Source organism: Juglans regia, chromosome 2, assembly GCF_001411555.2.
Source record: "Juglans regia cultivar Chandler chromosome 2, Walnut 2.0, whole genome shotgun sequence".
Classification (NCBI taxonomy): domain Eukaryota; kingdom Viridiplantae; phylum Streptophyta; class Magnoliopsida; order Fagales; family Juglandaceae; genus Juglans; species Juglans regia.
This window is the reverse complement of record NC_049902.1, coordinates 17,295,702-17,317,943: the sequence shown is the minus strand read 5'-3', so window position 1 is coordinate 17,317,943 and position 22,242 is coordinate 17,295,702. Positions and strand designations below refer to the sequence as shown.

General features: G+C 37.6%; 2 protein-coding genes across 3 annotated transcripts; both read left to right on the top strand.

Annotated features, from left to right (window-relative positions):
• The first annotated feature begins 5,897 nt into the window (after nucleotides 1–5,897).
• Nucleotides 5,898–18,849, top strand: LOC109005169 (putative disease resistance protein At4g19050). Of its 2 annotated transcripts, none has more exons than XM_018983979.2 (2): nucleotides 5,898–6,017; nucleotides 14,773–18,849. In XM_018983979.2, the coding sequence occupies exon 2, from the start codon at nucleotides 14,775–14,777 to the stop codon at nucleotides 18,564–18,566; it is 3,792 nt and encodes a 1,263-aa protein (XP_018839524.1). In that variant the 5' UTR covers nucleotides 5,898–6,017; nucleotides 14,773–14,774; the 3' UTR covers nucleotides 18,567–18,849. The 2 variants fall into 2 exon arrangements, with proteins under 2 accessions (XP_018839524.1, XP_018839518.1); XM_018983973.2 differs by having other exon boundaries at nucleotides 14,764–18,849.
• On the top strand, nucleotides 7,168–9,789 carry LOC109015679. The gene has a single exon (XM_018998145.2). The coding sequence runs from the start codon at nucleotides 7,168–7,170 to the stop codon at nucleotides 9,787–9,789; it is 2,622 nt and encodes an 873-aa protein (XP_018853690.2).
• Nucleotides 18,850–22,242: the final 3,393 nt, after the last annotated feature.

The window sequence follows — 22,242 nt, the reverse complement described above, 5'->3', positions numbered from 1 at the left end:
ACTTGGCTGAGCAGAGATGCTCAAAAACTGATTCACCACCTCTGGTTCAAAGTGGGCATAGACTAGAGAGGAGACTTAACAAAAAGAGAAAATATAAATATCAGCCTACTATTTGTTGAAGCCGCCGCACACTCAATGCATTGAGTGAAACAAAAAAAAAAAAAATTTGTACAGTATGCTACGGCTTCCGGCTGATGCACAGCACAGCCCTAACAAAAATAACGTCTTATATCTAAGACATGAAAGATATTTTTGCATTATTGTTTTTTTTTTTTAAGACGAGCACTAAAGTCGCATCGATAATAGTTGATGGACAGATTAATTGGTGGGGACCAATATCTCGGTTCATCAATTCATGCGTTCGCTAGGTACTGAAAAATTATCATTACCATTGTATCGGCTTGTCAGTACATCGGCAATTCATTATTTGTTTGGGTAATCCAAACGATCAGGATACTCACCCAATATATTTTATAATATATTTTACAGCACATATTTTAAAATAAAAGTAATTTTATAAAATAATATAATTTTTATAAAATATTTTACTAAATTATCTTTTATTTTAAAACATAATTATAATATTTTGTGAAAAATTATGTGTATTTCTCATTTTTCAATCCAAATTGAACTTACCCTATACAATAAAGTTAAATACATGTTAAAGAATTTTTAAAAGCAAAAATTCGAACTTCTTTATTTTTTCATTTATGGTTGTTTTTTTTTTTTTTTTTTTGGATTTTAGGTTTTGTTAATTTTAAATTCGGTTTTGCCGGTTGTGTCAGTATAAATTTACATCTTTTCATTCTTCAGTGTTTGATTTTTTTTTAAAAATATCCTACCATAAAATAATTATGAAAAAGTCTTTTTTTTTTTTAAATAATAATGATGGAGCTCACTGTTTGTTTAATAGGAGTGTACGGGAGTTCATTTTCCTTCTCTTTGCCCTTGATTTATCTCCAAGAATATTTTTATAAACTTTATCATCGGTCAGTTGATTTCGGTGACCGTTTCTTATCTTGCAAGAGGTGCTCATGTCAGCCTGACAATTCATTGATTTATGGTTGTAAAATGTTACTCTGTCTATTTAATTTGTTCCTTCATTTTGATAGCTCATATATTTTATTTTTTTAATTTTTTCTTTACTTAATAGTTAAGGATGTAATTAATGATGTATTGATATTTTTTTCATATTTTTTAAAAATATTAAAAAATTTTGAAAAAAAAGACCAATTTAACCTAATGGTCAAATGGAGCAGTGCTATTTAGAAGGTAGAGTAGCACCGCTCTTTATGGTTTGAGTCATCAAATACTATTTGGAATACCAATGTGGATGAAATTTAATACAAAAATCAAGTATTTTTGTTATTGAAATGTTGTACAATCCATTGTATAAATGTTCTCTCCAACTCTAAATATTAAAATGTTGATGGAATGCATAAGAGCATTAGCATTAGATTATGTAAATACAAATATAAAATTTACATAATATGACATGATTTTACATTTAGCTATTCCATTCAAAATTTATTTCCATTGAATTATCCGTCTATTAGTTAAAATAATAATAAAATATTATAAATTTAATAATATTTTTTTTAAAATTAAGAGTTATATAGAAATATATTAATACAAGTGCAGAGCAATATTTCTGTAATGCAGCAAATACATTTTAAATATTTAATGCAACACCATTGAAAAAAAACATATATGTCTTACATTTTTACCTAAAAAAAAACACCTATTAATTTTCTTATTTTCTTTTTGTTTCCAGCTCAAATTCTAGCCCTGGGAGCACTTAAACAAAGCACAAATTCCCCCCCCCCCAACCAAAAAAAAAAATCCTAAATTTGAAAGATTGAACCAACAATAACAGAAAAAAAAAACTTTGAAATTAAATAAATGGTGCAAAAGAAAAACAAAGGAGTGAAATAAGAAATGGAGAAATGGTTAGAGGTGTAACCGGTCCGGTCCGGTCTAGTTTTGGACAAAATTTAAGATTGAACTGGTATGCACCAATTTTATATTTTCAAAAACCGATTACGTACTGATTACCCTTCTAAGCCGATACCTCTGGTTTTATCGGTTCCGGTCTAATTTTTCGGTTTTAATAATATTAGTATTATGACATAAAATATAATTAATATACTAATATCCATTACTATACTAACGTATACTAATTAATTAAAACGAAATGTAATTAGTTACTAATGTATATTAGTATTATTAATGTATTATGTATTTATCAAAATGAATATGTTGAGAATTTATTAGGCCATAAAATATTAATATATATTTTTTGTTTAAAGCATATGATCAAATAAATTTTCATATTTAAGATTAAAATTTTATGTTATAAATTATACTAACATTATTTTATATATAGTTATAATTTATATAATTATATATATTATATATAAAAATTATATATATGTTTAAAAAATATTAAAAAACTTAATTTAAAATACATAATATAGTGAACCAGTCCGGTCCTGAAAAAGCATAAAACCAGAACTAGACTGGTACCCAATTTTAGAACTAAGGGAATCGGTCCTAGACCGATTCCACCAGTTCAGGCCGGATCTGAGCCAGTTTTCCGGTTTCTTGGTTAATTTTTACACCCCTAGAAATGGTGTAGAAGAAAAGTAAAGGAAATAACAAGTACCTAAAAATATTTTTTAATCAATTTGGTCTAGCTACAATGACCACCAAATATAACCACCAATCCCAAATTACTTTAGCTAAAAGTCATATTCTTTTGAAGTTGCATAAGTCAATATAGACTATTTTTTTGGTCTATGAGCCAATATTCAATGAGGATGCTCTAAGCAATTCATCCGATATTCCCTTTGAAATCCGATCTTAAACTTGGACCGGAAAATTACAGTGGGTTTTATTGGAGTTTTGGATTAAAAAAACATTTTAAATCATCTTATCTTATCTCACTTAATCATTACAACTTTCTTCTAATCTAATCATTACAATTTTCTTAAATTTTCATGCAAAATGTAATAGAAAATTCAATTTTTTAAAATTTTAAAATAATATTTTAATAATATTTTATTCAACTTTTATCTTAACTTATTTATCTAATCTCCTCCATTATATTTAAAATTTTGATCGCTACATGCTGAGACAAAAATAACGTCTTACCTATATACAGGAAAGATATTTTTGCTGGGATGACCAAGGAAGTAGGTACTTTGATTGGCTTGGGTCTGGGAAAAGTACTTGAAGTCAAGGTTGACACGGAGGGATATGGATGGGGCAGCTTCCTCAAGACAAAAGTTGAAGTCAACATCACAAAGCCCCTTCCAAGAGGCCGAATCCTAAAGGTTGGTGACAAGCAATACTGGGTATCTTTCAAGTTTGAGAGACTGCCAATGGTCTTATTTCAAATGTGGCTAAGATGGGAAAAAAAATCATTACATTGGGCCCAGGATAGCAGGGAGGGTTCGTCGCGGGGAGTTGGGCCGACAATGAGACCAAGCACGGTCACCTAAGCCCAGGCAAGGAAAGTAAACAGCCCAGACCAGAATATGGATAGAGAGTTCGGGTCGAGGCAGGGGATCTGGAGGAAGATCAGGAGAAGAGGGAATAAGACTGTGACGTGTGTCACCAGGCAGAAGGGACGTAGAACATGGGTCACGTCGCATTTAATGCGGCCCAAAACAGAGGTTACGTTGCATTTAATACTGCCCAAAACAGAGGCCACGTCGCATGAAATGCATTCCAGGGTGCAAAGTGTGCGGCATTGAATGAGGCCCAAAACCAGAGTGGAGCACAGAGAAGGCCTGGGGCTATCGTTGCTCGGTGAGGTAACAAGGTGAAAGCTACTCGATAATGAATTACACAAGGAAAATCTACTTGCACAATGCAACACCCCGCCATGGAGAAATCCTAAATGGTAACTATAAACAAGGGTCAACCCAGCTGCAAATAAGGTGATAGAAAAAAATATATTGTCATCTCTATCTATGTTTCTTGCTCTATTCTTAATCTTTCCCCTCAAGACACTGACTTAAGCATTGGAGGATTAACGGACTTCGGGGTCCCCTCTCTATTTTGACTGTGCAGGATCGTGCTTGGATACCGGAGGTGAAAAATTATCCAGGCTTGCGAAACACGATATCAACAATAGCCATTGATGCACGGGAGTAACAGTTGCTCCAAGTCGTCTCAAGATCCTCAGGATAAAGAGCAATACAGGCAATGGCTTCGAGCAAGCACTCCCTTTCCACAAGGGAATCAACTGAAGAAGTATGGCAGCTCCATGGAACACAACCACCGTGGTTCTTCCTGGCGCTAGACTCTCGATGAATTTTTTTTAAATATTTAAAAGTGCTAAGAAATGATATAAAAAAAATAAAAATAAAAACATTTTTTCATATTATTATTTAATACTTTTAATATTTTTTAAAAAATAAAAAAATTTACAATATTATTAAATAATACTTTTTTAATCACTAAATAATTTTTTTTTAAAAAAAGGAATCCCTGTCATTTTTACTTATTATTATGTGCTAACGTGGCCTCCAGCGAGCAAGAATCTTTTTAGAATTTCACTATCAAAGGAAAAAGACAAGGGAGGTCGATTCTTTTTGTTTTTTTCCTCGTCCTGACTCGGAGACCAAACAAAACATTTTTTGCACCTGTCCATCCCATTTTTTGCGCCAATGAAACACATATGATTGAAATTCGTTGAAATTATTAAAAATAATTCACAATTAAGATCTTTTAGGAGTTTTAAGGTTTTAATATTTTTAAGCACAATATTAGGTGACTACCAAATGTGTCCACAAAATATGCACATTAGTATAAATAAATTTTTTTAAATTTTATTTTATTTTTGTTTAATAATTTTTTAAACATCATTAACTATTAAAAAAATAAAAAATAAAAATGCACTAATAGTCACTTTTTTAACGATTAAAAAAATAGAAAATATAAGCAAACATATTTAATGGACATATTTGATAATCATATTATCGTTTTCTTATTTTTAACGATTTTAAACGGAAGTGGTATAATGTGACGGTGGTACACGATAAAAGGGTGTATTAGAGCACTAGTAATGAGCTAGGTAAAATCAAAATTTAGCTAAGATTTAACTAATCTGTTTAAAATACATCTATGTCAATTTAGCTAATTTTACAATAATTTTATCTATCAAATACTTGGCTAGCTAAAACTAATTAGGCCAATGTTAGGGAGTTTGATTTGGACTCTTCTTTTTTTTTGCAAGATAGGCACTTTAATTTTTTTTACTTAGTGATTAAGAAAATATTGTTTAATAATATTGTGAATTTTTTTATTCTTTTAAAAAATATTTAAAAGTATTAAAAAATGATGTGAGAAAAAAAAAACTTTAAAGAGTTTTTGATTTTTTTTTTCACATAATTTTTTTAACACTTTTAAATATTTTTAAAAAAATAAAAAAATTCAGAATATTATTAAACAATATCTTATTAAATACTAAGTAAAAAAAATTAAAAAAAACAAAATACCGATTGGGCAAAAAACTAAAAAAAACAAAATACGATTGGACATATTTGGTTATCAAACATCTCTCAACTCATCTCAACTCATCATTACAACTTTTTCAAATTCCAACACAAAATATAATAAACAATTCAACTTTTTCAAATCTCAAAATAATAATAATATTAAAAAATAATATTCTAACAATATTTTATCATCTCAACTCAACTTAACTCAACTCATTTAAATATCCAAATACAACCTAAATGAGCCCAAATCAGACTTCCTAACATTTTTTATCTAATTAAATTATTTTTGACCATAAAATATTCTTTCCGAGTAATAACGCGCAAAGCAGGACCACAGAAGCAGCTGTACCCACAAGACTGCACACAAAAGATAAAGGCATAGAGTTGACCAAGACTTGAGAATGACTAGTTTATATGCTTGTGACTGGTGAGAGTGCTTGCCAGTTGCAAAACTCTGCTTCATTCTTGAATGTTCGCAGCCGCTTCGCTTTAAGATTGAGCCGAAAGGTACGATTTTTCCGCCTTTCTACCTCTTGGTCGTCGTTGTTCCTCTGCTTGATTGAATTGTATACCCCGCCGTATCAGCGTAGTTATTTTTTTTGGGCTTTGATTCTGTATTCTATGGGATGTTTGGATTGGTTTTCTTAAATCATTGTGTGTTGATTCTTTGAATCAGATAATGTAGAATTAATTGAAATTTACTAACTAAGAACTGTGTTTGGTTGTAGATGCTAATTCTCTCTCTCTCTCTCTCTCTTTCTCTCTCTCTCTCTCTCTCTATCAGAGGACCATTTTTGTAGAAATGAAGATAGCTTTTGGATTTCAGATCTTGTTTTAAGAATAAAAATGGTTTTTCATTTTTTTCTGATCCAGTCTAGCTGGGATTTTGTTATGATGCTGGAATAAAGAGGCGAAACCTAAACTGAACCTAAGCTGAAGTGAAGATGAGAAGTATCGAACTGAAGTGAACTGGAGCTAAGTTGAAGTAAAGATAGGGACGGCGTCGTTTGCAATCAAGATGGAGTGGATGGCTGGTCACGGGACGCAACGTTTTGGCATTGATAAGCCAAAACGGTGCGTTCAGCTTTAAGGAAATATTAGTGTTAGAAATGTTAGTGTTAATTTTGTTATAGTCAACTGGTGTTAGCTTTAAGAAGAAGTCAGTTTTTTATTTACATTGTACGACGCAGCGTTTTGGGTTATGACCAAAACGGTGCATCATGGCAGTCACAGTGAACAGCAGGTAACATTAGTTTTGCCTGCAAAGTTTGTTAGACCTTGGGGGTATTTGGGGAGAAGGACGTGAGGTGAGTGGATCATTCTGGACGTGGGAAATTTATAGCTGTAGTTGTTGCAGGAGGAAGGGACTACCTCGAATGGGTTCCAACGTATCAATATCCATGCATTTATTCAGATTCTTCTCTGTTATTACCATTTCATCAAACACCTGTAATGCACTTGAATCTTAGACCAGCGCTGTAACATCCCCTTTCCATTCATCCCTTCCATCGTTCTTTATAATAAGAAATATAGTGAGGAATTACCAAGGGTTCTAACAAGTGGTATCTTGAGCACCGATCCTGCCACTATAATCCTACCAGACCCAACCACACACAACCATACACATTCCCTTCTACAAGCTCAGAATCTTCAAACCATGGCCGACGCAACAAGATCCAAGCAGATGCAGCAGCAGATTGACGCCTTGGAGGAGAACCATTTAGCCAACCAAACACGCTTCAACACCATTGACGAGAGACTAGACCAGCTCACGGAAATGCTTCGAACCTTGGTGGCTCACCAGGGAAATATAGCACGGGACCTGCAAAATCAACAAGAGAATGAACAAGTGCAACAAAGGGGCACAGCTGTACGAGGTATTCGTTTGGATTTTCCTCACTTTATGGGAGAAAACCCATCTGCTTGGATCTTTAAGGCATCACAGTATTTTGAATATCATCAAACAAACCCAGCCCAAAAGCTACTATTGGCCTCATACCACATGGAGGGAGAAGCCTTAGTATGGTATCAAGAGGCCTTAGATACAGCCCAGTTTGTGAGCTGGGAAACCTTGGTGCGAGCTATGTTAATTCGCTTTGGACCAACTGCTTATGACGACCCTATGGAAACCTTGACAAGGTTGAAGCAAATCACCACAGTAGCAGCCTATAAGGCTAGTTTTGAAGCAATCTCGAATAGAGTGAGGGGCTTACCCGACCACCATAAGCTGAGTTGCTTTCTCAGCGGGCTTAAGGATGAAATAAGATTACCTCTTCGCATGTTTAATCCATACAACTTAACAGCAGCATTTGGCTTAGCACGAATTCAAGAAGAATACCTTAATAGTGCTAAGAAACCAATTAAGTTTGTGGGGGAGAAGGGGCAGTTCGGTCCCACTAACAACTATGGTTCTTATGGGAGTAGTGGTGCTGCCGGGGGTCACAACCAGAAATACGGTCCTCCTATCAAAAAAGTTTTTTCTACGGAATGGGATGAGAAGCGTAAGAAAGGTCTGTGCTATCATTGCGATGAAAAGTGGAATCCCAACCATCATTGCAAAAAAGCCAAAGTGTACCTCCTACAAGGAGTGGAGAATTCAGAGGAGAGGGAGGTAATTGAAGAGGAAATTCCGGTTGCTGATTTACTTGTTGAAGGGGACTTAAAACAAAAAGGGGTTGTGGTAGAACCTGAGATATCCTTAAATGCAATTACGGGAACTCCTAGCTCTAAGACGATGCGACTCATGGGGTGGATGGGAAGGACACAAGTGGTCCTTTTGGTTGACTCTGGGTCAACACATAGCTTCGTGGATCCCTCTATTGCTCAAACAGCCAAGCTGGTGGTTGATAAGGCAAAGCGACTTGCTGTCAAAGTGGCTAATGGACAGCTAGTTCAAGGCTTAGGCTACTGCAGCAACGCAAAGGTCAAGGTACAAGGTATATCATTTTACCCCTCCTTTTATGTTTTACCTCTTGGAGGTTGTGATGTCGTTCTTGGGGTAGATTGGTTGGAGACACTTGGAACCATTGCTTGGAATTTTCATGAGTTGTCCATGAAATTTCTGTATCTTGGAAAAAATGTTGAGTTGTTGGGACTGAAATTGGAAGGTTTAACCCTTACTAAGGGAGAAAAGTCAATGCTTACATCCATGCAAAGGGGGAAGGGTTTATTCTTGCAGCTGGTTAGTGAAACCAATGAGTTGGGAATCTCGGGTGGAGCAGATAAGGTGCAGAATCTGATTTCACAGTTTACACGGGTGTTTGATATTCCGAAGGGACTTCCACCCTCAAGGCCCCAAGACCATAGAATACCCCTTAAAGAAGGAACCCAACCTATTACCGCTAGACCTTACCGTTACCCACACTACCAAAAGTCAGAAATTGAGAAGATAGTGGCTGAGTTACTTGAATCAGGTGTAATAAGACCCAGCTCAAGTCCCTTTTCGTCCCCCGTACTTTTGGTCCACAAGGCGGATGGGAGTTGGCGTATGTGCGTCGATTATCGAGCACTTAACCAAGAAACCATAAAGGATAAGTTTCCTATTCCTGTTATTGATGAACTCTTGGATGAGTTACACGGGTCGGTGGTCTTTTCGAAGCTAGATTTGAGGTCCGGTTATCACCAAATCAGAGTGGTCGATGAGGATGTGGCAAAAACAGCATTTAGAACTCACGAAGGGCACTATGAGTTTCTAGTGATGCCATTTGGCTTGACTAATGCCCAATCAACTTTTCAAGGGCTGATGAACGAGATGTTTCGACCATATTTGCGAAAATTTGTTTTAGTATTTTTTGACGACATCCTAGTGTACAGTAGCTGCTGGACAGATCATTTAATGCACTTGCGCATGGTGCTGGAGGTACTACAAAGAAACCAATTATTCGCTAAATTGTCCAAGTGTCAATTTGGGATCAATGAAGTAGAGTATTTGGGACACATAGTAAGTGAAAAGGGGGTGATGGCTGACCCACGGAAGGTGGCTGCTATGCTTGACTGGCCCGTACCAGCAAATGTCAAATCCTTAAGAGGATTTTTGGGGTTGACGGGATATTATCGTAAATTTATAAAGGGGTATGGAACAATTGCTGCACCATTAACGGATTTACTTAAAAAGCATGCCTTTGTGTGGAATGAGGTTGCTTTACAAGCTTTTAAGGAGCTGAAATTGGCTGTGACACAACCCCCAGTCCTTAGATTGTCGGATTTTACCCAACCATTCACGATTGAGTGTGATGCAAGTGGAAGGGGAATGGGGGCAGTCTTGATGCAGGTGGGATAGCCACTTGCTTACATGAGTAAGGCTTTGAAGGGCAAGGAACTCCTTCTCTCCACATATGAGAAAGAGCTCCTCGCATTAGTGACGGCGGTAAGAAAATGGAGGCCCTACCTTTTAGGGCAGTCCTTCGTTATTAAAACGGACCAGCAGGCATTAAAATTCTTACTAGAGCAACGTGTAGGCACCGTAACTCAGCAAAAGTGGGTGAGCAAATTAATGGGATATGATTTTATTATCACTTACAAGAAAGGAAAAGAAAACGTGGTAGCGGATGCATTGTCAAGAAAAGAAGAAGAAGGGGAGTTAGAGGTTGGAACCTTAGCCATGATAACGTTTCCAACACCCGAATGGGTAGAGGAACTTAAAGCCAGCTATGAGGAGTCAGTTGAGCTTAAGGAGGTCCTAAAACAATTAAGGGATATTACTGCTGTACCAAGCAATTATCAGATGCATCAAGGCTTATTATTGAAGAAGGGCAGAATAGTCATTGCATCGGATTACTCTTTCAAGGGCAAAGTTTTGCAGTACATACATGATAATCCTATGGGTGGTCACTCGGGTTATTTACGAACCTATCAAAGGGCTAAACGGGATTTTTATTGGAAGGGTATGAAAAAAGACATAAAAAAGGTGGTGAGGGAGTGTGTGATTTGTCAAGCAGTGAAATATGAAACAACACCACCAGCGGGGTTGTTGCAGCCCTTACCCGTGCCTACACAAGCATGGACAGACATTTCCATGGATTTCATCGAAGGGTTGCCCAAGTCCAGTGGTTGTAATGTGATATTAGTGGTTGTGGACAGATTCACAAAATTTGGGCACTTCATACCCTTGTCGCATCCTTACACAGCAGCTGGGGTGGCTAGTCTGTTTATGAATCATGTGTTCAAATTACATGGCCTACCTCGAACTATAGTGACAGATCGTGACCCAAAATTTGTGAGTTCCTTTTGGCAATCTTTCTTTTCTTTACAGGGGTCAGCTCTTAATCTAAGCTCTGCCTACCATCCGCAATCCGATGGACAGACAGAGGCCCTCAATAAATGCTTGGAAGGTTACCTACGATGCTATGCGGGATCTACACCTCAGAAGTGGTCACAGTGGCTACCATTCGCGGAATGGTGGTATAATACATCTTATCATACAACTACTAAGATGACCCCTTTCCAAGCCCTCTATGGGTACCCCCCACCATTACTCCTGTCATACATACCCGGGACTTCCAACAACCAATCGGTGGATCAAACTTTACAAGGCAGAGACAAAGTTATAAAAATTCTTAAGGAGAACTTGGAAGAAGCAAGGAATCGAATGAAAATACAAGCTGACAGGCATAGAACCGAGAGAACATTCGAAGAGGGGAAATGGGTGTACCTGAGGCTACAACCCTTCCGACAGAAATCTTTAGCACTTCGCCGAAATATGAAGTTGTCTCCTCGGTATTTCGGGCCGTTCCAAGTTGAGAAGAAGATCGGGCAAGTTGCTTATCGGCTTAAGCTGCCCCCATCATCCCGCATACACCCTACCTTCCACGTATCGTGCCTAAAAAAGAAGGTGGGAAACTCAATACAGCCGCTTGCCACACTACCTCCCGTGGATTCACAAGGTGAAGTCCTTCCCAAGCCTGAAAAAGTGATAGATCGTCGTCTGAAGAAAGAGGGAAACCGTGGGGTAACTGAAATACTGGTTAAATGGAGGGGATTAGAAGATGAAGAGAACTCGTGGGAGAGGCTATGGAAATTACAGCAGCTTTACCCGCACCTTGTGGGCAAGGTGCTGTGAAGAATGGGGAAATTGTTATGATGCTGGAATAAAGAGGCGAAACCTAAACTGAACCTAAGCTGAAGTGAAGATGAGAAGTATCGAACTGAAGTGAACTGGAGCTAAGTTGAAGTAAAGATAGGGACGGCGTCGTTTGCAATCAAGATGGAGTGGATGGCTGGTCACGGGACGCAATGTTTTGGCATTGATAAGCCAAAACGGTGCGTTCAGCTTTAAGGAAATATTAGTGTTAGAAATGTTAGTGTTAATTTTGTTATAGTCAGCTGGTGTTAGCTTTAAGAAGAAGTCAGTTTTTTATTTACATTGTACGACGCAGCGTTTTGGGTTATGACCAAAACGGTGCATCATGGCAGTCATAGTGAACAGCAGGTAACATTAGTTTTGCCTGCAAAGTTTGTTAGACCTTGGGGGTATTTGGGGAGAAGGACGTGAGGTGAGTGGATCATTCTGGACGTGGGAAATTTATAGCTGTAGTTGTTGCAGGAGGAAGGGACTACCTCGAATGGGTTCCAACGTATCAATATCCATGCATTTATTCAGATTCTTCTCTGTTATTACCATTTCATCAAACACCTGTAATGCACTTGAATCTTAGACCAGCGCTGTAACATCCACTTTCCATTCATCCCTTCCATCGTTCTTTACAATAAGAAATATAGTGAAGAATTACCAAGGGTTCTAACAGATTTCCTGTTTCTCGTTTTGTTGGCTCTGTTGGAAATGAACTTTTATCTGTTAGAAAGCTATGGAAAGTCTATATTACTTTTTTTTTTTTTGTTAATATATAAGTCTATATTTCTTTTATTGTCCAAAAGCCCTTTTCTTGGGTATTTCTTGTTATCAAGTTATCAAAAGCCTAGGTGGGTTTTGAACTCTGAAGAGAAATAGGAAACTTAATTATGTGAGGGAGCCGACTGCACATGTTAGGCCTATAATCTCAGTTGGAGATTCAATAAATAGAGAAGCTCAAGTTTGTTATTGTAATTTAATTAGTGGATGTTGGACAAATAAAAAGGAGGTGATGTTCAATTACATGTCCAGATAAAAAGCTAGAAACTCACTTATAAACCAGTGCGTAACAACTCATGGACCAACTGGTCAAATTGGTTGAGTTATCAACTCAGTGCTTGAATAAATTGTTAAGGGTCATGCCCTCAATTAAAGTTCACAAGCTCTTATTTTTTCATTGATATATTTGAATTGTTATTTTTTTTACGTAAAAAAATATATTTAACTTTTTCACCATTTGAAGAATCCAAAAAAAGTTACAGATGTTCAGCCTCAAATGAAGATCTTCAAATCACCACAGAAGTTTTCCCTTAGTTCCTCAATATTATGTACCGAATAACTTATAAAATATATATATATATATATATTATGTACCAAATATTCCCTATACAATTTCCTTCCCCAAATTTCTAACTTTAGAAGCAAAATATGGTTCCTAGACATGAAGGGTCTATAACTCACATGCCAATAACTAATAGGCAAAACTATCTAACCATTGCATGTAGTTTAACCAAATAATTTTTTTTTGATTGGCACCGGGTGTCTGAGAACAGCGTCCCAACTAATCCTGGGGGTGCACACGCCCTCGGCAAGGAGTTTCCCGCAAGTGCACCTTGGGTAATTTAAGGGGAAAGTCCCCCAAGGGGATTTGAGCCTTAGACCTAGGGGAGCATACCCCAAAGCCCAAGACCTTTACCACTTGAGCCAACCCCTAGGAGTTAGTTTAACCAAATAATTAAAATAGATTTCCAATCAGTTAGACAGAATAATTATGACTTTTCCAAAATGAAACAAGTAACCATTTAGCTAGAAGACTACATCTTAAAGTTATTGAATCCAATGCATTTTATGGTAGAGGACATTGGTATTGAAGTCCAGGCCTAAAACATGGAAGGCCTGCAGCTCCAGAAATAGAAAGCAAAACACTATGCATTTATTACTTAGAACATCCAAAATTAATTCCATTCATATTATTTTTCTTTCTCAACTTAAATTTGTAATATAGGCCTAAAGTGGAGGTTATGGATACATTGAAAAAGGGTATATATTGATGTTCTATTACTTATGGCGTTATGTCTACTTGTGGTTGGCCAGTAGTCAGCCCAATGGTTTGACCATATGACTTTGAACCTTCTCATTTTCTAGGTTTCTCATCATTTGTTTAGATATGGTCTTCTATGATTTTTTTAGCTTATTTGAGTATGGAGCAATTTTATTTTTCTTCATCACTTATATTCTTGTCAATAAAGCAGTATACCTGTGGTTATAGAAGAAGGGAATTAGAGATATTGGAATGCTTTCTACCTGGTAGAATAGAATGATCACGTACCTTGAAAATAAAAACAAAACAAAATGATAAGGATACTTGATCATATGTCTAATTTTTTATTTTTTTGATAAGTAATCCTGTCTAATAAACCTAGGGCCTGTGCACTTGATCTCTCTGCCTAGCCATCTCGGGTAAATCATATTATCCAGAATACTTGATCATATGTCTAATAAACCTGTAAGATTTTGCATGATTGCCTTGCTTTTGCTACACTTGGACTCCTGCATGTATACAAACGCATGTCTTGTATACATTTGAAAGCAAACATATTGATTGCTTTTCTTTTATCTGGAAAATTATGTAGCTAACATAGAGGTCATCAAATGAAGAAATCATGGCTGAGTTAATGCTATTATGTTGGTTTTGATGCCAAAATGATGAAGCATTCTTATAGAAAATTTAGTGGCTCATGATATCAATATTCGCCTTTGGCGTAGGTTTTTTATTTTTTTTATTTTTATTTTTTTTAATTTTTTTTTATGTTGGAGAACCTCTACAAGGCAGGGCCCTTCGGACCCACCCCTGTAGAGTAAACCCCAGTCCCGTGCACCGCACCCTCAGAAGTTTACCTACACGGAATGGTTAAATTGTTGGGTTTTCACCAGGGGTGTGGCCCCCAAAGGATTGTTTGCACCTATGAGGTGTTGAACCTTAGATCTTGAAGGGAGTGATATCCTAAGACCAAGACCTTCACTACTTGGGCCAATCCTTTCTGTTGATCTTTTATTCCATAAGAAATCAGCTCTCTCTCTACCCCTGCCCCACCTTTTAGTTTTACATATGATGTCAGAAAATGGATTGTCTATTTTGTCCTCTCTGTTTCCTGGGAATTATTATGATATATATTTTCATTATAGTTGTGTCAGATATGGCCTCAAGGACTATGGTCGGACAGCAACAAAAGCAACAAATACTAGGCCTGCTTGACAAAGAAGTGACAACCATTGTTCTTGTTGGTGGTCCAGGGGTAGGGAAAACAGAGATGGCTAGGCTGATCAGAGATGATATCAACAAGGAGTCGTGTTATGGTACTCTTTGGATATCTATGAATAAATATGATGACAATTCCTTTTATAGAAATATTGCATGTCAGCTGTCTGTGCGTTCCAGTACTGAGTATGAAGATGATGCCAGAACTGACGAGACAAGACCAGAGAAGGAGAATGTGAAAGCACAGATACAAGCAAAGCTTACTCAAATGAGTTCTGAAAAGCGTGCAATGCAGTACGCAAAGCTTAATGAAATGCAGAACGCAAAGCTTAATGAAATGCAGAACGCAAAGCTTAATGAAGTGCGTTCTGTAAAGCTCAATTCCAAGGTATTTCTTCTCACTATTCTGGATGATGTTCGCAGCAAGAAGGATGAAGTGAGAGTTTTGTCAATGTTAAAAGCCCTGTTGCCTAGGGAACCAGAAAGTTCACTAAAAGTTATAATCACTAGAACAGACAGATTGAGCAGCAAGGGGATGGCAAAAGATACCGAGAATGAGGTTTCATCCGAGCAAAAGGAGGAGACAGAGATAAGGGAAGAGAAACCCTCATTGGAGGGAGAGGGAGAGATGGATGAAGGGGAAGTATTCGAGATTAAACCCCTGTCTAAGGATGAGTCATGGGCTTTATTTGCTGATGTTGTTTGCAACTTGGACGATTTTAAAGCAAGCATTGAGAATATTGCCCAAAACTGTGGGGGTCTACCACCTGCCATAATCAAACTGGTAGCAGCAGCCTTAAAGCAGTCCGGAGCACATAATTCGTGGGATTTGAAGAAAAGTGCTCTACAAGCACTCAAGGAAGCAGAAACATACGAGGAAGTAGATCAATGCATAAGGCGACTAGTGCAATATGGGATTGACATGTTGCACGGTAGTGATATGTCCTTGTCCCCAGGAAAAGATGCAAAAAATATGGTTTTGGTCAACTGCTATTGGCATAGCTGGGAATTCTTTAACAAACATGGTTCAATTCATCACAGTGAATTGATCTTGAGCTGGATATTGGAAGGATATTTTGATTCTGATAAAAATGTTAAGGAGGCATATGAAGAGGGGCATCACATTATGATGAGGCTTTTAGATCTGGGCTTGCTGAAAATGCAAGAAGATGGTCTTGTTATCATTGAAAAACTGGCCCATACGGTTTGTGATACTCGCCGTGTTGGATATGAACAGACATCACGTCTAGGATTGGCTAGAGTGCTTGGGAATGGCAATTGGCAAGGTTTTGGGATAATTACTCCTGCAGAAGAGATGATAAAGACGCCGTCCAGTTCTGGAAGACAGAATAAGGTTTCTACTCTTCTCATTGATGGAAGTCGTCTCTGTAGGCAAGACCCCGGTACATTCTTCCAGCCAATGAAGGGACTCCACCATCTTGCCATTTTCAATCCCAGGTTCAAGTCATTACCTTTGTCAGTGCCTAAAATGGACAAGCTTCAGATGCTGGTCCTCCGAGGTTGTGATCAGTTGCAGGAAATTGATGGGATCCAAAACCTAAAATCATTGACAGTTCTGGAGATATCTGGTGCTAGCTTCTTGAAAGAAATCCCATGTGTTGTTTTCGAGCAAATGACTAATCTTCAAAGTCTTAGGTTGCGTGCAGTTCCCATCGAATCACTACCTTCCTCTCTTTCTAACCTGACTAAACTGCGTTGGCTCGTCCTTAGGGAGTGCTCTTCTCTTAAAGAACTGCCAAAACTAAAAGCACTTGAAAATCTTGAGGTGCTGGATCTTTCTGGTGCTTCCTCTTTGCAAACAATTAAGGACAAAATTTTCTCACCGTTGCTGAAACTTCAGTCGATTGATTTCTCCCGTACCCAGATTAAAAGATTGCCAATCCTTCGCGACCTTAAATATCTCACTCAACTGTTTTTGCGCACCTCTCAGTTAACTAGACTTCCCATCCTTGCGTCCTTATCCGCTCTCCGATGTATTGACCTTTCAAATTCTAAGGAGTTTAAAGAACTCAAAGAGAACTTTTCAGAGAACATGGACAGCCTCAAAATCCTTAATTTATCAAATACTGGAATCGTGGGTTTGCCTTCCAATTTTGGGAACCTTCCAAATCTTGAATTGCTTGATCTTTCTAATACCTCTAAGTTGGCTGAAATCCCAGATAATACCTTCGAAAAAATGGGATCCCTCCGTCAGCTCTTTCTGAGTCGCTGCTCATTAAGAAAATTGCCAAAAATGGAAGGACTTAAAAGACTTGAGGTGCTCGATCTTTCAGATTGCAGTGGTTTAAGAGTAATGGAAGATTGTTCTTCCCAATCTTCTGAAGAACCTTCAGTGGAGTCTTTGAAAGAGACGGAAGCGGAATTCTTGAAGCATATGAATCACATTCAAGTTCTGAACCTATCAGGAACACGAATTGTAGTTCCTCCCATTTCCAACCTTGCGAACCTCTCCAACCTCACTCATCTTTTGCTTCAAGGTTGTTCTCTCTCAGAATCAGAGCCAAATTGTGGAAATTTTACAAAGCTGGAGGTTCTGGATCTTTCAAAGACAGGCATTAGTTCTCTGCCATCAGCTAACAATCTTGTAAGCCTCCGTGAGCTGAAGTTAAGAGATAATCCTAGTTTAAAGCAGCTGCAGCATCTGGAATCATTGAAAGATTTGGAGGTTCTTGATTTGTGGGGGACTGGAATCCAAGAATTTCCTTATGAGATCTCAAAATTGCCTCTTTTAAAGCACCTTGATCTGCCCAAGGGTATTCAAGAAATTAAATGGAAAGACATAAAGTCCTTACCAGAGGATCTAAACTCGGATGAATGCGGTATCTTTGAGCACAGTGAAAACAGGACTTGCAGGTTGTTTAGGGGAGACCCAATTTTTAAAGAGTTGAAGAGACAGCCTGAGTACTGTGCGACATGCGACGATGGATTTCCCGTAAAAGTTCTCTCTTTTAAAGAGCAAGACAGAGCTGGAGATATCTATTGGCAGAGAGTTGAACCCTTCTTCAGAAAAATTTACTTCAAGACTATTTCTCTTCCTCCCAAGGATGGTGGCCAATATCTCGAAATCCTTGGATTTCATAGTTTTCCTGCTGGTGTGGAGGATGCACTCATGAAAGCTGAATATGTTTCTTTGATTGAAAATAAATTCATCACATGCTTGTCAGATTCAGGTGTGGGCACTGTGAAGGCAATGAAAGGTTGTTGGCTGGAGAGGTGCACAGAAGTGAAGACTATATTTTGTGGTGAAGCAGCAGAAGCCGGAATGAGGGGAAATCTAGAGATTCTTTGGGCATCCTACCTCCCGAAATTGGAGAGTCTCTGCAGTGAGAAAATGCAAAGTGAAGGCTTTACAAATCTTGTGGAAATATATCTAGATTGTTGCCCAAAGCTTAAATATGTTTTCCGCTCTTCCCAGCTTCCGGACAAGCTTAAGATCCTACAAATCAAATTCTGTGATGGATTGGAAACACTGTTTGACAGCCCCTTAGAAGGGCATCAACTGCAGAATTTAGAGAAACTGCATCTGGTGGAATTGCCGGAGTTGACTAGTATCGGGTTGCCAATGTCAAGGAATAATATTAAGGAGATATTTCCGTCTCTGGGGGAAGAAATCAAAGTCAAGGAATGTCCAAAACTGGAGAGGTTAGAAGTAGAAGAAATTCGTAAGGTTGGTGGAACTGTAGAAAATATGGAGGAAATTGATGTTTGATGTGTTAGTGGCTGAAGCGGGCGAAATGCTGAAAGTTAGAAGAGCAGGCTGCTGCTGGATTTGCGAAGGTCTCTAACGAGCGTTATCACGTCCATTTTTGAAAGAAACGTGTATGTTATATCGTGTTCTGGCTTTCCTCTGTGTGTCTGTTTTTGAACTGTTCGAGTTCATTTTCTTATCCTTTCTTGATTTGTTTGCATGTGTTATCTGTCGTAGACTCGATTATCTTCTACTTCGTACTATGATTAGAATTATAACGTTGTATGTTGGCTGATTTGTTCAACTCCTTAATGCTTCCCATGACCAAAGTCACGTGGATTATTATTTCCAAAAAATTAAAAAAAGAAAAAGAAAAAGAAAAAGTCAGGCTATGATCTTATATTATTTTAGTTTTTCATATTAACATCTATCAAAATACATTAGATTAATATTTATATCTCAATCTTGCTGTTACAAATCACTACAACATCAAGAAAACTCGACAAGTCACATCATATCCAGAGTCATAGCTGGTACAAATGCATGTTCATATAACCTTAAAACGTGAAACATTGTCTTCCCCATTTGGTAATTAATACAAATAGAAAATAATTATGATTACTCGGACACATGCTGATCATAACTCCTCTTCAATCGCCTACTTGCTCCTCTGGGTCCGGCTCATACTCCTCCCCTGCGAAATGGTCTACAAAATCTACGATTTCGACATCTGGCGCCGTAGTGAGACTACCCACGATGAGATCATGCAATTTCAACAAGTTATATAGGGTCTAGGCTCATGATAATTTGCAATGACAGTTATATCAGTAACTAATATATAACAATGCAACATGAATGATCAAACTTTCTTAACATCTTTGTTCCATTTTTCCGATTTATCCTTATTAACCATACACTACGGTTCCCCTTAATATACCTGTGCCCAAGTCTTGGTTTTCTTCATTACACGTTTGCCTAACATTTGACAGTGTCGTTTTGTCTCAAGAATGCTTAAGACTCCGCGTGACTGATCTTCACCTTAAACTTCTCTCGCCTCCACTAGCAAGAAGGAAAACCCTACAACTCGAGACTACTACATCTTGCCCAAGGTCTTCATTGCCCAACGTCAACCTAAAATGACATTATTCCATTATTTAATACTCCAGAGTAGCCAAAGGAGTTTCATTGGAATACTTCTCCATCCCGAAGTTGTGGCTATTTTTTGTGGTGGCTAGAACCAGTCACCCTGTTAACATCTACAACAAAATTTATAACATTTTTATTTGCATTTTCTTTACAATTGATGATCACAATATTGTTAGCAATTGACCCAGAACAACATAAATATGCCAATTTCACACTCCAAATCTAAAAAATAGCTTGCATATTATTCAAGATCTAATCACTAGTTATGATAACCAATGCCTTGAAGAAAAGAGAGAGCAAATATCGTAGATCCAGATATCAAAGCACATCAAGGATTCTAAGATCTACAAATAAATAGAAAAAAAATGCGAATTAGGAGATAAGATCTAAGAGCAGATCTAGAACAAAAAAACAAAAACAAAGGAAGATATATACCTCCATATTAATCATAGTTACTTCGAAGAACAACTCAAACCCATGTCTTGCTATGGCCATTGTGGTTCTTGAAGGCCACCCATCGAGGATATCACAAAGAGACGGACGACCAAACATGTGAGAGTCGACGGGAAGAGAGAGAATGAGAAGAAAGCTAGAAAGGTCAGCAGGAGGAGGAAGAGAACGAGAAGATGGATAGAATGAGGGTGGTTTCGATGGGAGCTAGGGAAAGGTTTCGATGAGAGAGAGAGAATGAGGCAAAAAAGAAGAAAGCTGGCGAAGGGAGCTAGGGTTTTCGATGCAAGAGAGAAAGAGCGGCTGGAGGCTAGGAGCTAGGGTTTAGAGAGAGAGAGAGAGATTATGAAGTGTTAGGCTGCTGAAGGGTTTTAACCCTCAGTGCTAAAAAATGGGCATCATTTTTTAGCTTGGGGTTTGTTTTTAAAAAAAAGCCTAGGGTACCCAGATCAAGTGTATTTGGATTTTTTTATGCAGGTATTGGGCTGGAACCCGTAATTGGAACCCGATTCTTTGGGTCCCGAACTGATTCGGGAAAAATTCAGCCTGAATGAACAGTCTTACTTCAATATTCACAACACCCTGAAACAGATGATGCTTAAGTGGTTGGGATATGCAATCTATGAACAACCTTGGCAATCCTTCCAATTTCCTTTCCTCTTTTGCTTTCATTTCCATTAATTTTAAAGATCCAATATTAAACATGTCTTGCTCCACAACTAAAGCTCCAAAACTAAGTTCCCAGGCTTAGACACACTCCCTTAACTGTCCTTGGATAATTCCCTATTTTAAGTCTCCGTTCTCTTAGAAGCATTCCTTGCAAAGCATGCCCCATAATTTTGGGCACTCTAGGAGCACTTGGTCGAATACTTCGAGTTCAAACTTAGTCCACATGTTTAATGAAAGCTTGTTACAACCCTAATTCAAATGCTCAAGATTGTATCTTAGCCCTTGAAATCACCTCTTCGGCCGAGATACACCAATTTCTAGCACAAGAATCTCATTTTGAACAACTTAAGAATATGAACTTGAGTCTATTTTCATTAGATCCCTAGTCAAGCTATGGTTCAAACTAAAACCCTATACGCTTCCGACCACACCTTTCTTCGAATTCCAACACATTTTAGTTTTGTAAAACCAGCATACATCACACAATCAACTTAGAATCCAAGTTCACGTCGAAATCGGTTCTGTTGTATATATTGAACCGAGGGCCTCTAACCTCACATTCAAAATTGTTCTTTAGGAAATCATAACTCAAACCCTATTCGAAACACATTCTTAGCTCAAAGTGATCATCATCAAAGGTTAATAATATCTTCAAAACCAAAACATTCACAAGGGTCCACTTTTGTTCATTAAGACATATTTCGAGTTCCCTCTATGGATTAAACTGAAACTCATAATGTCAAAGTCATTATTATCCTCTTAGCATCACACGGTATAACACACGGTCACACGTACGATAGATCTAAGAGCATTCTACAACAAATCTCTAAAATGACTCGATTACTACAAAGAGAACAATGAGGTTCACCTTCCTTCAATACCCAAACTGAAGTATAACATACTATTGTCTAGCTTTCCCTTTAAATCGAAAACATACTCAAAGTTCCCTTCCTCCATTATCCAACAAATAAACATCCCAAGTATCATTTATTAGAGGACTGACCCTCCATGCAAACTCACACATCCCTACCCCCAAGAGGTTTTGGAGAAGTTTGCAAAATTTTGGAGAAGTTTGCAAGACTTAGGGTCAGGATAGATTTTAGAACAACATTTCATCTATAGATGAACAACAAATCAAGACAAAACCATCCAAGTATTAGAATATATGTTGAGTGCTTGCGCCTTGGATCAAGAAGGAAATTTGACACTTAATACTATTAGTATAATTTGCCTATGTAACCACTTTCATTCGAGTATAGGCATGACTTCTTACGTGGCCTTATACGAGAAATGATGTTACACACCTCCTTATTGAGAGGAGTAGGAAAGCGGAGTATTGTAGGACCATAAATCATCCAACAGATCATCGAGAAGACCCAATAGACCAAAGAGCAATTAAGGTCAGCCCAACCCACCAGAAGTGCTATGCTAT